The sequence below is a fragment of the Chelonoidis abingdonii genome, chromosome 8 (genome assembly GCF_003597395.2).
Source record: "Chelonoidis abingdonii isolate Lonesome George chromosome 8, CheloAbing_2.0, whole genome shotgun sequence".
NCBI lineage: Eukaryota > Metazoa > Chordata > Testudines > Testudinidae > Chelonoidis > Chelonoidis abingdonii.
In genome coordinates this window covers 88,112,157-88,129,305 of record NC_133776.1, presented here as the reverse complement: position 1 = coordinate 88,129,305, position 17,149 = coordinate 88,112,157, and the positions used below count along the sequence as shown (strand labels likewise).

At 43.3% G+C, this 17,149-nt stretch overlaps 1 protein-coding gene across 1 annotated transcript in view; it reads left to right on the top strand.

The window, feature by feature from the left end:
• Positions 1 to 17,149, top strand: part of COL4A5 (collagen type IV alpha 5 chain) — a 157,876-nt gene that overhangs the window by 114,744 nt on the left and 25,983 nt on the right. The window contains exons 30-36 of the mRNA XM_032788201.2: positions 1,428 to 1,541; positions 7,877 to 8,044; positions 11,307 to 11,396; positions 12,293 to 12,442; positions 13,239 to 13,337; positions 14,685 to 14,774; positions 15,572 to 15,702. Coding sequence (XP_032644092.1) covers positions 1,428 to 1,541; positions 7,877 to 8,044; positions 11,307 to 11,396; positions 12,293 to 12,442; positions 13,239 to 13,337; positions 14,685 to 14,774; positions 15,572 to 15,702 — 842 coding nt within the window. The remainder of the gene's footprint in view (positions 1 to 1,427; positions 1,542 to 7,876; positions 8,045 to 11,306; positions 11,397 to 12,292; positions 12,443 to 13,238; positions 13,338 to 14,684; positions 14,775 to 15,571; positions 15,703 to 17,149) is intronic.

The following is a 17,149-nucleotide window of genomic DNA, read 5'->3' as shown; positions in this document are numbered from 1 at the left end:
ATGGAGTAGAGGGGAAGAATTACTTCTTGTGTCTTGCTTACAATACTCCTGCTAATAGACCCCAGAATAATGCTTTTTTTTTTTTTTTTACAATAATGTTATACTGTTGACTTGTAGTTAGCTTGTGATCCACTATGATCCCCAGATCTTTTTCCACAGTACTCCTTCCTAAGCAGTCATTTCCCATTTTGTATGTGTGCAACTGATTGTTCCTTCCTAACTGGAGAACTTTCCATTTGTCCTTGTTGAATTTCATTCTGTTTACTTCCGACCGTTTGTCCAGATCATTTTGAAATTTAACCCTATCCTACAAAGCATCCACTCAATGTGCAGTGGCAGTTTAAAAAAAGCTAGCAATGTTAGAAACCATTAGATAATAAAACAGAAAATATCATGATGTCACTATGTAAATCCATGGTACGCCCACACCTTGAATGCCGTGGATATCAAAAAAAGATATATTAGAACTGGAAAAGGCACCGAGAATGGCAATGAAAATGGTTAGGGGGTATGGAACAGTTTCTGTGCAAAGAGAGATTAAAAAGACTGGCACTGTTGAGCTTAGAAAAGAGATAACAAAGAGCAGATATGAGAGATGTCTATAAAATCATGAAAGCTATGGAGAAAGTGAATGGGGAAGTGTTGTTTACCGCTTCTCGTAGCGCAAGAATAGGGGTCACCCAACAAAATTAATAGGCAGCAGGTTTAAAACAAACATAAGGAAGTACTTCATACAGTGCACAGTTAATCCTTGGAACTTGTTGCCATGGAATGTTGTGAAGGCCAAAAGTATAACTGGGTTCAAAAAAGAATTCGATAAGTTCATGGAGGATAGATCCATCACTGGCTATTAGCCAAGATGATCAAGAATGCAACCCCGTGCTTTGGGTGTCCCTAAACCTCCAACTGACAGAAGCTGGAACTGGATGACGGGATGGATCACTCAAAATTGCCATGTTCTATTCATTTCCTCTGAAGCATCTGTCACTGGCCACTGTCAGAAACAGGATACTGAGCTAGATGGACCATTGATATGACCCAGGGCGGCCATTCTTATGTGTTATATTTACCAATTTGTTGCACTTTATTCTCACCTAAGCTACTTTAATTATTTATGAACTTCTGGCATTAGCAATTGTCTGCACTGTATTGCAATATATCTCTGGTTTGGTGTATAGCAAAGGTATTTGTGAACAGTTATATAGACTAGTGTACTATGGCACAGTAACAAGTCTTTGGACCATCTTTCAAAAGTGGCCTCTGAAATTACATGCACAGTGGTATTTGCACACCTAACTTCCACTTGCATGTGTGCAGGGACCAAATGCCAGTGAACAATGTGTAGACGCTTCATACATGACTTCTGAAAATGAATGTGAAAACCCTGAGATCCCTCACTGTTGAACTAAATTAGAATTTCCTTTAAGGTGACCCTGGACCAGGCGGACCACCTGGGTTAGCGGGACCCCCAGGGTTCCCGGGAATTGGTGGTCAAGGTCCACCCGGACAGCCTGGCCCTCCAGGACCTGTGGGCCCACCAGGTAAGAGTTGAGTGATTATAACTTTGGAGTTATTGCTGACATGTTGTATGTCAGGGAGGCAGGCACACCAGCTCAGGGTGTGTACAAAAGTGCCAGTAAACAACAAATAGGAAGGGAGGGCCGGAGACTTCCTGATGCTCAGTTTGGACAGGACCCTTTCCACAACATGGGACAAGTTCTGCCTTTATATTCTGTCCCATAGAAACCCACAGAAGGCAAGGGCGGGTTGCACCATGATTGACAACTAGGAAAAATTTGGCCCATCCTGTTTGTTAATGCAGCCCAAGAAGCTCCTCTCCTTGGCAGAGGGGAGTGGCATGTTAATCTAGCATTTCTGGGTTACTGAGAGGATAGACAATATGCCTTCATTGCTATGCTATCTTTAAAAAGACAAATTATGTGATGCCCAATTCTGGAGATACAGTGTGCAGTCAACTGGTAGTGAAGTCAATGGGTGCTGTTGAGAGTGCTCTGCACCTCACAGGATCAGGCCCGTAATGTTAAAGGAAATAGTTCTCTGAGAGCCAACATAATATTGAAAATATAGTACTTTTATGGACCTTAAGGTTACATTATTCTGCCAACCAAAATAATGTATTTGTTACTCAAGTGTGCACAGACTGTGTACTGGAAATTATTTATTTCATGACCCTTAAGTGAAATAAATTGACCTATGTGATTAAGTATCAAGACAGTCCTTAATGACTGAAGCAGTTTAACCAACTCGACACTTCATATTCTGTTGGCAAGACCCATTTTTAAATAACTTCAATTTTATTGCGAGCCAACATTTATAAATTGACATTTTGTGCCTTGACCAGAAGCAAAAAAAAAACAAAACCCTATGTAACAATACTGTTCCTCACACTACTTCCATTTAAGTCCATAGGTAGACATTCAGGGCGTGATCCAGTGCCAACTGAGGTCAGTGGGAAGTCTTTCCAGTCACTTCAATAGGCACTGAAGTATGGCCTAAATCAGCTGAAAAATGGCTTTGATCCTAGGTATTTCAGAGTGGTTGGTCCATTTCTGCATCAGATAGAAAAAGAACACTGCAAACACTAGTAGTCTATTGTGTAAACAAGAAACTACCAGAAGAAAGGGTCACATACATTCACTTTATAAATTCACAACTGGAAAAAAACTTCATTAATTTTAATTCAGGTAATGATAGTTTGTGACTTCCAGAACAGTCATTTCCATCATGCTCTTCATTAAGCAAAGTCTGGAAGTTCTGGGCCTCCTTGTTGGGTCCAGGTTAAATTGCAAAACTAGGAGTCTGCCCATAGTATTAATGGGGAGCATGTCTCTAGCAAAGGGTATTTTGGTAATCTTGTATTTAAAATTACTTCATTTTTATAAATTCTAGTTCCAACGCTATATACGGGAGGGAGAGGGAAGAAGGGGATTAAATTTCTGTTCACAAAGTATTTTATATTTGAGAGAGGTTTTTCTACATTACTTTCACTGAATGGGATTTCCACTTCGCTAACCCTGTGACTGCAAACGCACAGCAATAACCACAGTGAAAATGTGCTGTATGAACTAGAGAACAACTTTATGTTAATACTGAAATGCACCTAGTCTTTGCTGTACATGTCTAGATACTGCTACTGCATGACCACTGTCCCACACTTCAGATTTGTTTTAGTGATAGCCACCCTAAGTGAAGAGCCAAAATTTGGGCTGGCATTATAGATAGTGCATGGCAGAAAACCCATGGCCGGCAGAGGAGCAAGGGGCAGAGGCACCTGAGCATATACCTAGCTTTAAGTGTTTCAGTAGTCCGCCTGACTTTAAAGGGACTGCTCATATGCTTAAAGTGTGGCATATGCGTAACCACCTTGCTCGTGCAGGGAAGCTGATCTGCAGGTCCTCTGCCTACAACCTGGTTTCAGTGCCCGGTGTTGGGGATGGAAATGATCTGAATGACCTGTGTATCAGCTCCCGTCCCATCAGTGACCTCTGTGCGTGCCCCCAAGTCCCAGACTATGCCTGGTTGTAGTAGGGGGTTTGTTAGACACACAGAGCAGCACTGCTTTTTAAGTGTATGAGCTGTGTGTCTTTGGATGTCCATTATACCTGTTTTCAGGTGCTAGGCAGAGTTTGACTCCATGTGGTTGCTGATTAGCTCTTAGACCACAAAGCATTTCTTTTCCCAAGTAAAACAAATACACCTGTCTCAATGGATCAGTATGGCTAATTTTTCATTGTAATCTGCGTTAAAGATCACTGTGGCTACTAACAGCATGACAACACTGAAATTTAGTGCATGAAACGTAGTGCATGACTGAAGCTTTAAGTAAACCACCTACTTTAATCCTATAGATCAGGGGTCGGTAACCTACAGCACGTGTGCCAAAGGCGGCACGCGAGCCAATTTTTACTGGCACACTGCTGCCAGCCAGAGTCCTGGCCACCGACCTCGCTCAGCCCCCTGCCCGCCTGGGTGAACAGAATCCTAGGCCAGCAGCGGGCTGAGTGGGGCTGACGGCCAGGACCCTGGCTGGCAGGAGCCAGTGGCCGGAACTCCAGACCAGCAGCTGACTGAGTTGCTCAGCCCACCGCTGGTCTGGGGTTCTGTCCACCTGTTCCACTCAGCCAGCTACCAATGTAGGGTTCTGGCCACCAGCCCTTTGCCAGCCGGTTTCCCGGTCCCGCTCAGCCCACTGCCAGCCTGAATGGACAGAACTCCGGGCCAGCAGCAGGCTGAATGGCTCAGCGCGCTGCCGGTCTCGGGTCCCTGCCACAGGCCCCGTTCAACACGCTGCCAGTCTGGGGTTCTGTCAGGGGCCCCTGCAAATGTTACATTTATTTTGGCACGCAAAACCTTAAATTACTGGAGACTTGGCACACTACTTCTCAACGGTTGCCCACCCTTGCTATAGGTGCTGCTACTTGTCTGGTGCAGTGTGCATGTTGCCTCCCCCATCATTCCTGTTTCCCACTGAATCAGAATAGACTCTACTCCTTTTTATTATAGTAGATTAACTTTCTTGGGATTCTGTTTTTCAGGGCAATTGGAACAATCTTAAGTATTTCTTTGTTCAGGTTTTCTTTTTGATGCACCACCATTTATTCAAACAGTTTGCAGTGTCTGTATATTTTGTTTTTACAAAACGAGCTACTCGAGTGTTTATTCCGTAGCATATTCTACTACAATTCTGATCCAGTTAAACACATTTGAGAAGCAGAAGGAGAAAAATGGGAATGTTATCACAGATTCAACGACATGTTGATTTTACTCCATGTTCACCTTTCGAGAAATATTGAAAGTATTTGTCCTCTTACCAGGTTATATACTACCTTCATAGTTTATTTTGTTTGCTGATAGAGTCCCCATAGACATTGGAGCATGAGCCATACCTTTTGGGACTTTGTTTTTCCCCTGTCAGGGGAACAATTCCACTCACCAAAGGAACCAAAGAGTAATTGAGCAATGCAAGCAGATAGGCACATTTTTCTTAGTGAGTTGAAGATGCCTAATTTACCTCTAGTCTGTAGAGCAGGAGTCTCAAACTCAGTTTACCTTAAGACCAGTACCAGTCCTCAAATCCTCCCAGCGGGCCAATAATGTCACTCATGCCGCCCAGAACTCGCCCCCTCATATTCCGCCCCCCACCTGCCTATAGGGAGCTTGGGTGGGGGAGGGAGTCGGGTGCAGGCTCTGGGATGGAGTTTGGGTGCTGGGTGCAGGCTCTGGGCTGGGGCAGAGGGTGAGGGTGCAGGAGGAGTGGGTGGGGTTGCAGGCTCTGGGACGGAGGAGGGGGAAAAGTGCAGGCTCTGGGAGGGAGTTTGGGGGGGAGGGGTGCAGGAGGAGGGAGTGGGGTTGCAGGCTCTGGGAGGGAGTTTGTGAAGCAGGAGGGATGTGTGGGGAGGGGGTGTAAGCTCTGGAGGGAGTTTGGGGTGGCCAAGACAATGGTGAGTGTGGGTGGGGGTGCAGGCTCTGAGGGGAGTTTTGCAGATGGGAGAAGGTATTGGTGGGAGGGGGTGGGGGTAACAGGCTCTGGGGGGGGTGGTGCGCTTACCTGGGGCTCCAAGGAGGGGTAGGCCGGGGGGCCTCCGTGGGCAGCTGCCCCCAGGCACCGCCTCCGCAGCTTCCCATTGGCTGCAGGGGCATTCGGGGTGGGGGCAGTGCACGGAGGCACAGTCCTGCCCCAGGGCCGCAGGGAGGGGCCGGCAGACACATGGAGTGAACGCGCAAGAAGCTGCTCAGCTCCGCTGCACTGCCGGTGATGGGTGGGGGCTCGGGCCATTTTAATTCATCCACGGGGCAGTGCCCGGACCTCACAGATGGGGCCAAGGGAGAGACCTTCAAATTGCTGGAGCCCCCTGAGCCACACTGGGGAGGTTCTTGGGCAGCAGATGGCCCGTGGGCTGGGACTTTGAGACCCCTGCTGTAGAGTGAGAGTCTCTAAATCGCTTTTGAATCTTTGTTCCTACAGTGGCAGCGCAAAGCACTGTCTGCTGCAGCATTGGGCTGTCTTACACTACTTATTCTTTATTGTTCCTGACACTGAACGTGTCAAAATAATCTCCATAAGAGAGATTACAGAAGGGGCTCCTAACTAGTGCATTGTATTGTCTTCAAACAAACTTGAGACAATGGGGAAAATATTATTTTATATACTATAATACACATCAGAAAAATAATTCATGTAGCACCACATCTTACTAAGCTCTCCAGGAGCTTTATAAAGAGCCATCAATGTAGTTACAGTCTGCAACAGCAATAGGCAGCCAAGCGTTCCCAATAAGGGATTCAGTTTTTCTTTATAAAGTGGAAGCATCTTTGACAAATCCTTTTGGAGGGATCTCCAGACAGATAGTGCTGAACAGCAAAATATCAACCACCCAATAAGGCATGCACAAGTGTCAGTGAGATGAACAGGCCAGCATTGAATGGCTGTGTTGGTGCAGGCAGTGTAAAAAGATGGCTTGAGAGGAGACTTTGGACCATTTCCAAAAGCTTGCTAGGTTAGGAGACAGGAACACAGTCCAACATTTTGTTTTGTTTTTTGAAAGATTGCACTGAACTATTTAAAAAACTTTCAGTCAGTTACTTCTCTCTGTGTAGAATGGTGGCTGCTGTTGAAAAATGCCTATAATTAAATTTACTTACAAACCAGTTTCTTGTAGCTGTAATAGTGTCGTATCCTTTGTAGTTAGATCTATGCTCAGTAACTTTAGTATAGATTTTTGTTCTAATCTTTATGTGCTTAATTTTGTTTCCTAACCTAATGACTCTCTTGCAACTCATTACTTTTCCCTGTGCCTCAACTTCCTGATGAATGCTAACTCGCTGAGTTTTGAACCTCAGGTCCACCAGGTACTGTGATTTCTTCACCAAAGCCTCCTCCTTGTTGTCTTAATTTAAGATTATTAGTTTATTTGAACTACATTTCAAGAGTGAAAGTCACCACTTAACTCAACAGGTGCAATCCCATTGAAGGGAGTGGAGCTGTGCCTCCCTACTATGACTGGTGCCTTTGGCTCAGTTTCGCTAATATTAAGTAAGGTTGCTTTTGTTTTTTAAACAGTTCCTATTGAGGCACATTTTTAATTTAGACAAACCTAGTGAAACACAGAACTTGCCTGTCCTTTGAAAATAAATGCCCATTTGAGGTTATCCTGTAACCTAATAGTGTGGGCCTCCCTGATGCAATTCAACTGGGATTTCATTTAACTTGAAGCCAGGATTTCGCATTTGTGTTGTATATAGGAATTATTAGGCTGCATCATAAAATACAAACAGACTTTGTTAAAATAAGTAGTCAACCTGATATTAAAAAGAGCACTTAATTTTTTTTCTGTAGAATTTGCACATTTTATTGATCAAGTTGTGGGAAATTTAATCTTCTGCACAGTTAATTTGTGAGAAGAATATAGTCTTTAACTCCTACTTTAGTCATGCAATTGAATAAACACCATAAACAAAATATGGGGTCACCAAGGGTTATATGTACTGGGCTGCTGACAAACTTTTAGCATCGCCTTCTGAAAAATGTTGACTTTAATACACTAGTTTTGCAGCAGGGCAATTGGACCCCAATCCTGCAAGCTCATATGTATGTGACCCCTGAGCCTCCACAGAGCCCCACTGAAATGAATTAAGTCTGCCTGCTTGGATCCCATTGCAGGATCAGGGCTTTGGAAGTCAAAACATTTACCCATTTGGGAGGTTCGATCAAGGTATTATGGCAATGTGCTGCCAGTAAAGAGCAGCTATTCCACCATTACTGCCATCTGCGCGCACACACACGCACACACACACACACCCCTCTCTCAACCATGCCCGATTTCTTGCTAAAGGATGGTGTTTTAATAATGTCTAGGATTACAAGGAGTTCCAGGTGAGAAAGGAGATCCTGGCCCTCCTGGATTCGACATCCCTGGTCCACCTGGTGACAGAGGTAGTCCAGGATTTCCAGGAACACCAGGTCTCATTGGGCCTCCAGGTTCACCAGGACCACCTGGACGAGATGGAATATCAGGATTTCCAGGCAAGTTCAAACATGCCAGAAGAGCATTGTTACCTGTAGGCATATACAGAGGGCTGTAGTCACATGTGTGTTCTCCACGGTTTGGGGATGCTATCAGTGAGAATGACGGTGAGAAATGTCATTTGAACTTGGGCTTGCTTATTTTACCTTGCTGACGACTGAAAAGCAGTTTATCCATGGGCACCCATGAGAGCCTTCATTGCAATAAACCTGAATTAGGGACAAACCTGTGTCTCTAATGTTGGATGCACATTTCAGGATCCTCTAGGAATTTTGGAGGGAGATTGGATCTGTGGCTATTTTGGTGAGGGACCCTCTCTCTAATTGTAATATCCATTGTCTGCCCATCCTCTCCCAGTGCAAGGCTTTGCAGCAATCACTATGTATTACGGTCTAAGCATTCTAGTACTAATAGCACTCAGGCCTAACTCTGCTCCTATTAAAGTCAGTGCAAAAACTCTTGTTCACTTCGGTGTCAGCAGGTAAGTAAATGCTTAGCACTTTTGCAAGTCCCACCCTAAAACCATGTGTATCACCTTTCTTTATATTGTAATGTTATAGAGATGTTTAAATCTGCTTTGCGGGCATATTTTGAGTGTGAAGTTTGGTAGGTAGGTAAGTATGCATCATTATTAAAGGGATTAAAGAATATTTAGGTAATTTAAGTGTGCTCCTGTTGGCAAGGCCTGATGAAATTCACTCTAGAATCCTTAAGTAACTAGCTGAAACAATCTCGGAACTATGAACTTGTGAAGAATGGGTGAGACCCTAGAGGACTGGAGAAGAGCAAATGTAGTACCTGTAGCTGGCCCACATGATTGCATCACCACTTAGGTTTGGCACATCTGCCCCTCCATCTTGGTCTATGGAGGGGCAGACTCACCAAACCTGAGTGGCACTGTGATCATGTGGGCCAGGTCTCCAGGCTGAAGTGGGAGCCAGGCCCAGCCCGTCCAGCCAGGAGCTGCTGTATAGTGAGTATAAGATGTGTTCGTTCCCCAGCCCACGCACATGCCCCCCTTCTTCCCTCTTCCCATCCCACATGGTGGTTTTCCTGTACCTCTGCTGTGAAATTAATTAAAAATTACCGCAATAAAATCATAGCCCTAGTAGTAATAGCTTACATGGATTAGTCATGAAGAAATCATGCCAAACCAACGTAATTTCCTCCTTTGACAGGGTTACTTGCCTTGTGGATATGGGGGAAGCAGTAGAAGTGATATCTTTATTTTAGTAAGGCTTTTGACATAGGCTATAAGCAAATTGGCAAAATGTGGTCTAAATGAAATTACTATAAGGAGGGTGCATAACTGGTTGAAAGATTTTAGTGAGGGTAATTATCAATGGTTTGCTTTCGAACTGGGAGAGCATAGCTAGTGGGGTCCTGCAAGGGCCTGTCCTGTGTCTGGTACTATTCAACATTTTCATTAATGACTTGGATAATGGAGTGTAGGACATGCTTATAAAATTTGCAGATAACACCAAGCTGGAAGGGGTTGCAGGCACTTTGGAGAACAGGATTAGAATTCAAAATGACCTTGACAAATTGGATAAATGGTCTGAAATCAACAAGATGGAATTCAGTAAAGATAAGTGCAAAGTACTACACTTAGGAAGGAAAAATCAAATGCACAAATACAAAATATGGAATAACTGACTAGGCAATAGTATTGCTAAAAAGGATCTGGTGGTTATAATGGGTCACAAATTGAATATAAGTCAACAATGTGATGCGGTTGCAAAAAAAGCTAAAACCATGTTGGGCTGTGTTAACAGAAGTGTAATAGGTAAGATATGGGCAGGGCCATCCTTACCCATATACAAAGTACGCAGCTGCGTAGAGCACCAAATTTCCTGGTGCTCTGCACAGCTGCGTGCTGCTCCAGTCCCTGTTCCGGCTCTTCCCCAGGGCCCCTGCCCTGCTCCGCCCCCACCTCGCCCCTTTCTCACCCCAGCCCCGTCTCTTCCCGCCCCTGCAGCAGGGCCAGGGCACTGCACACACTGGCAGCGGGAGTGCAGCGACCCGGCCCCAGCTGTGCTGCTGGTGAATGCTGGGGGGTAGTTCTCCCCTGCCCCCCAAGCCAGACCTGCCCCCCCCCCCCCCGACAGAGGCCTGAGGTCAGCCCCTGCACTTCTCTTCCCCCCACGTGGGGGCACTGCATAGGGGCCCAGAATAGCTAGGGACGGCCCTGGATATGGGAGGTAATTATTTTGCTCTACTAGGCACTGGTGAGGCCTCTGCTGGAGTATTGTGTCCAGTTTTGGGTGCCACACTTTAGAAAAGATGTAGAGAAACTGGAGAGAGTCCAGAGGAGAGCAGTAAAAATTATAAAAGATTTAGAAAATCTGACCTATGAGGAAAGATTAAAAAAAAAAAGTATTTAGTCTGGAGAAAAGAGGAATGAAATAGAATCTAATAACACTCTTCAAATATGGTAAGGCTATTGTAAAGAGGTCAGTGATCAATTGTTCTCCATGTCCACTAGGACAAGAAGTAGTGGACTTCAATCTGCAGCAAGGGAGATTTGGGTTAGATATGAGGGGAAATGTTCTAACTGTATAAGCGTAGCTAAATTCTGGAACAAGCTTCCAAGGGAGCATCCCTGTCGCTGGAGGTTTTTAAGAACAGTTTGGACAAGCACCTGGTAGGCATGGTCTCTAGGTGTGCTTGGTCCTGCCTCAACCTAGGAGGCTGAACTTGATGACTTCTCTATGATTTTTCAGTATTTCTGTTTTACTGCAAAAGGATCTGACTCCACACAATGAAAGCCATTATATTCCAGGAAATAGACTGTTTCATTCTCCCCAGTTGTGCCTGCGTATTTATAATTACCTCTATGACTTTCAGTAAATAACGGTTTAAATGTAAAATAAATAAGTCTTCTTCATGAAATATTTTATACAGGAAGCGCATTTATATGGCTTATAAGAAACAAGCACACACCACTCTCTGCAAAAATTAATAATGGAAAAGCCCGCGCCACATTCAAGTATAAATTATTCTAGGAAGTTATTTTTCTATATGAGGCTGATCCTCAGAAGGGCTAAGCACTGTAACACCCATTGAAAGCACTGGGATTTACATGGACTCAGCCTCTCACTGAATCTGGTCCTTTATGTTTTAGGTATAAAATGAGAATTACTCAAGTTAGCTGACTATGATGTACAGGTTAATACCATAGGAATGAAGATAGGTGAAAGTGAAGTACTGATTGCTTTGGGGTTTTTGTTCAGAATGACACTGGTGGTTCAATGCATCTAGGTGCCAAAGGTGAGATGGGTGTGATGGGAGCTCCGGGTCCACAAGGTCCTCCTGGAACTCCTGGCAGAGATGGCCTTCCTGGTCCTAAAGGTAACATTTGTCTGACTATTTTCAGTGCAGAGAATTTAACACTGCTTATCCTTCAAAGATGTTGGGAGCAGCGTCTGATGTAGTCTTGGCTTTGGTGGGGAGTTACATAGCATAAATCAGTTCAGAATTTCATTGCTTGGGTTGGGTTATCTTTCTGACTTTGGTGTTCACAGGTACTTTGTTTAAAGCAGTACTAAGCTATCCATGTGACATGTTGGAAGGGCATTCTGAGGCTTTAGCTGTTTCATCTTTGAGATCCTTGGATTAAAGATGTTAAAGAAATGCAAATGATACTAAAGATAATACTTGGTAAAGTCTCTGCTTTAGACCATGTTAAAGATGAAACTGATGGCTTTGCGTCGTCAGGCTTTCCAGGGTTGGCTTTAAGCAACATGGATGAAATTCACTCCCGCCACATAAAGCCCATATAATCTGGCTGTATGCAGGAGAATTTTGTGAGTTTGGTAGGTAAAATCCACCAATCTTCTTCTGCACCAGGCGGCCAGCAGACTCTCAAACTCTGTTCCTGCTTTGGGATCTGTTGATTGAAAGCACTATGTAACAGCCTGATAGAGGTGGTATTATTACTTTTATTTATTAATGTCGGGTGTGCAATGTGTTGGGGCTTCTGGATCATTGCTTTGTTATACAGCTGGCTGTTTCCTCTGTGCTGGTCTATTCAAGGCATATAGTCCTTTTGCACATGTAGACACCCTTATGCAACCATTCGATGTATGGCCCCTCACTCAGCCCCTTGCGTGGCTTACGGTGGGGAGCTCACCACCCACTGGGTGAATTTCACTACTTGTGAATAGAGCAGAGTGTGATAGAAACATAAGTGATGTTAGCCCACCCTATGGATTACACTTTCCTTTTGCTGTCTGTACATGCTGTAGGCAGTGATGGTTTACCAGGTCAGCCAGGACCTACTGGACTGGCAGGGCAGAAAGGCGTGAAAGGTGAAACAGGCCTGCCAGGTCCCCCTGGACAAGTTGATCCAAGCAAGCTGGGATCAAAAGGAGAGAAAGGCGAGCCAGGCATTCCAGGTGAGGAATTTCATACATGGGCTTGTTTCCTACAGGTGATGGCGAACCGAGATGGATTCAGTTATAATCAGTTAGTCCTTCTCTGCAAGGAAAACTTAAACTGGATGGGGTCAGGGTTCTCTCTTCTTTTTCTTCTCTTGAAGAGAAGGTTTAAAGTGACCATTTGAGTGTAACTGAGTTGCTCCATATAGTCGGTTGCAGTGTCCTTGCTAGTGAACTCTTATTACTGTGTAACATTTGTATCAGAGAATCATCCTAATGCCCTGGCCAGGATTTGGGGCTTCATTGTGGTAGATGCTCTGCATCCCTGCCTTGAAGTGCTTCCAGTCCAAGAGTAACGTCAAAACTACTTGTAAAAGTAGCCCATATGCAGATACACAGGTTAGAATAAATATGTAGGCTGAGCCTGTCCCATCCTATTCATGTGAGTAACCAGTGCATCAAAATGATCTATTATTGCATTCTGTTAACAAAACTAATCTGCTATTCTAGGCCCCAAGGCGGACCTGGGGCTTCCTGTCAGTATGGCTGTGAAGTGTATTGTCAGTGGCTGATGTCAGGAAGCTTGTATTGCCTCTGTCTACACGGTTGTTTCTGTTCTGTAGATATTCATCCAGGGTCTTCCATGAACACTGACTTGTGTTCAATGGTACTGCATCTCAGGTTAGCTTATATGGAGATTTTCACCTGATACGAGAAAATCCTTACTTGGCACTTTATTCATATATGAGAAAATTTTCTCCTTTGATTTAAAAATAAAAAAATCAGTAATTAAGTTTGTCTTTTTCCTTTAAAGGTATTCCTGGAGTATCAGGCCAGAAAGGTTATCAAGGTCTCCAAGGTGACCCAGGGCCACCTGGATTCAATGGGCAACCAGGTGCACCAGGATTGCCAGGTAAGGTAGAAAACCCTGCCCATGTACAGCCTTTGTAATGAATGACTTGGATTGTAAAAATGCACATGCAGTTGATTTTGTGGCAGCAGAATATGGTTTAAACCATATTTAGGGAACCTTCAGTCCACTGCATCATGGTGTATGCATAAGAGGTCTAGTCAGGCGTCTGGTGAGTCCGCTTATCACTGACAAGCCCAATTCAGGAGCGACACAGCTTGTTATAAATTTCACAGATCCATGTCTCTGTGAGAGTCCAAGATTACAGCATGCTCCTTTCTTCTTTCTCACTTTGCTTCCATCCTCTGAATCAAAGCCACTTCGTGCTGAGCTGCACCCAATGCCAGGTATTCCCTCCAGATTCAACTGGATTCTGCACTCTCCTCCCAACTTTCTTCATTGATATTGAATGACTTCATGACATTTTTATTCACATCGTAGTGCCACCATAAAGGGCAACCTCACTTTCTAGATCTAAATATCTGCAGACTTTGAGGAACTTGGGATCCCCATCCAAATTGTGGATTTATTCCTAGTAAAATACTAGATGTACCTGAATGCAATTTTTGAGCTGTTGACCTGGTTGAAGTTTGGGATTGCCATTGGGGTAGCTGGAAACGAGCTTGCTGCTTAGAACAACCTGATTGGAGGAGCTGTAAGTAGTGTTGACTGACCTAGTCAACATATGCCTACATCATTAATCCTTACCTTTACAGTTAGCAACAGACCAAACAGAAGTATTGGGAAGGCTAGCTGGAAATCATATTTATGCTTTTAGCTACCCCATGGATCAAAAATGTTACTTCACAGTATTTATTCTGCTGCATCTGAAGCCTCTACATTTTTGTTCAGTATTTCTCTACCAGCATTGCCTGGTTGCAAGTCTTGCTCTAGGTGTCATATTGGAATTTATGCAATCTTTCAGACAGCCAGGACCCACACCAGTTTAGGCTTTATCGGTCAAATCCATATGCTTAAACTCCGCCTGGAAACTAAAGAACAACCACTGCAGATTAAGGAGCCACCAGGAGAATGTGCTCTTTGTGTGAAGCACTGCTTAAGAAACTGGCAGCCACGTTCTGTGCTAGTTGGTTTCAGATGGTTCCCAAGTTGTAGCTGTATGTGCAATCCATTTTTACTCAAGGAGGAAAGGCAAAGCTAACTGCATCAAGGTCTACAGCTGAAAGAAAAGTTTTAAATCTTCAGTGCAGATTGGGAAAAAGGGTATCTCAAGGCAGCTGGGCACCCAAAGAAACCCCAGATTAGAAGACGGCCATATTCATGTGAGTAATCACTGTATCAAAATGATTTGTCATTGCCTTCTATTAACTAAAGTAACCTACTTTCTAGGCCCCAAGGGAGAGCCAGGGCTTCCTGGGCAGTCAGGACCAGCAGGACCTCCAGGACAAAAAGGTGCCATGGGAGAGACAGGGCTTCCAGGTTAGTTACTAAAAGGCATTGATCCAGTCAGTATGTTTCATCTCTGCAGAACAGAGGCAGATTTGCACGTGTAATGTGTATATGAATGTAAATATATGTAAAGTAGTATGCATATACTTACGTGAAGAGTACAGAAAGAATATATGGTATGTGCTTTGGTACAGAAAATTCAGACTTGTATAATAGAATATTTAACAAAGTACATTCATTTTAAAGCACTACAGATACAAAGCTGGAAGGGTGCATTTCTGTTGTAGCTTTCATGTGTAGTTCATCTGAGACCACAAATCTGTCTAAGAATCTTATTAAAATTTTTATTGGGCCTGGTCTCTCATTTTTCAGATTCTACCCAACAAAACAGTTTAGAAATGAAAAGGGCTCTGTAGACTAGCCTATCAGAAGGAAAATAAGATGGGTTATTTATTCAAAAGGAAATAGATACAGTAATTCAGTTAGCTAGGAAGAAGTGTTGGGACATCACCACCAATATTTTGGGGGTTATAGTAGTATTTGGCTGGTATTTACTATTAAGGGCCTCTTGGTTTTGTCAAAGTTTAAAAATATACACACACAGGCAATATTATATCCTTGTGCATTCTGTAAAATTCCTCCTCTTTGTATGAGAAATATGGTGAAGCCCTTTGAGATTTTAGCTGTTTGTTTGTTTTTGTTTATTTTTGGTTAAAACAATAAGTCTCATCAGTCATTCAGCTCTTCATTAGTCTTTCCTGGTCAGTTTACAATTTGACTGACTGCTCTGAAGCTGCTGCAAAACCATTTTTTGATATTTTGGATAGGTGTCCCAGGTATTAAAGGCTCTCAAGGTACAGCCGGGCGTCTTGGCCAGCCTGGCCCTCCAGGATTTCCAGGATTAAAGGGAGAGAAAGGCAACCCAGGTCTTTCAGCTATTGGAGTCCCTGGCCCTAAGGTATGTTTCAAAATTCTTCCCTAGAAGGTGCTGTGGGTGAATGATATTTCTGTGTTAAAGGGCATTAATTTTTTTTATGTGAAGAAAAGGACACACTGAGATTGTGTTTTTAAGATTAAAATAAAGATCCATTTTAGAGGAAAAACAGGTTTTTTGAAAATCTTCATACAACTCACTTCCCCTGCAGCCAAAGGTAGCACTGGCTTTCCTCATCAAAGTCTTTGTTTATCAAGAATTGTTTAACAGAGGGCCATCTACCAAGTGAAGCATCTGTGATGTCCATTTCCATTGGTAGAGAGTAATATTTTAAAGAAACTAGAACAGCTGGAGAAACCCCTGTCTGTGGTGGTGTTTGCATTTGGCAGAAAGTTGCATATGAGACTATCCTAGTTATGGCTCACTTAAGATTCATTGTAGGTTATCATTATGTCACCATTATAATTGGTGACATAATGACAACCTATAGGCGTGGTAGAATGAACTGCTCCATTCCAATCTCAAGCAGCCACAATTAATTCTTGAAAAATGGCGAATACAATATGCAGAGGTGCCATTTAGAGATACATCCACAGGGAAGAGGCAACTAAAAGGTCACAGTTGCTGCTGCCAAAAACTAAAGCTTGAAAAAAGATATTGGTGCCCAGATTTTCAAACATTAGCTACATAAGTGACAGAACTTTATAAAAAAAAAAGTAAGCTCCTGGCAGCTGTCACTGGAGCCTTATGACTAATCTTGAGACACAATCTGTTTAGCAAAAGCAATACTTAGATAAAATGTCACACACTTCTGTATTTTTCTTCTTTCTACAATATCCAAGATAACTGCATGACAACAGAATCTTGGCTTCTTAAAAGATTCTGTTGTTTCTTTTCCACCTGACACCATAATCCTGTCTGACCTCACAATTGTTGCTATGAAAATGATTTTGATGTTTTAGGGAATTATAGAGTGACAAGGTGGGTGAGGTAATATCTTTTATTGGACCAACCTTTCCATTGGTGAGAGAGACAACCATTCGATCTTACACAGAGCCCTTCCTCAGGTCTGGGAAATGCTTGGGGAATTATGGCACTTGGGAAAGGAATAAGAACAAGAAGCAGAAGTATGTGTGAACTTGTTGCTACTGCAGTGATAAAATAACTAGTAGGCATAGAACTAATAGAAATATCTCATTAACCTAGCAAGGTATCTGATTGGAATGTTACAGCTAAGGGGAGGGGGATTTATTTTTGGTGTTAACAATTGGTAACTAGGATAAATGTGGCCAGAGATCTCCTACCTGGACTTGTCTTGTTGCCAATGATCCCATAAATGTTTATTTGTAACTCAGAATGAAACTTAGTTCATCTCTTCCTTTTAAAAGCATGAGTTAGTCGTATTCCACTCCTTAAATCTGTGCTTATACCATGGGAGCAGATTTGAACAGTTTCTAGCTCCAGTTTGAGG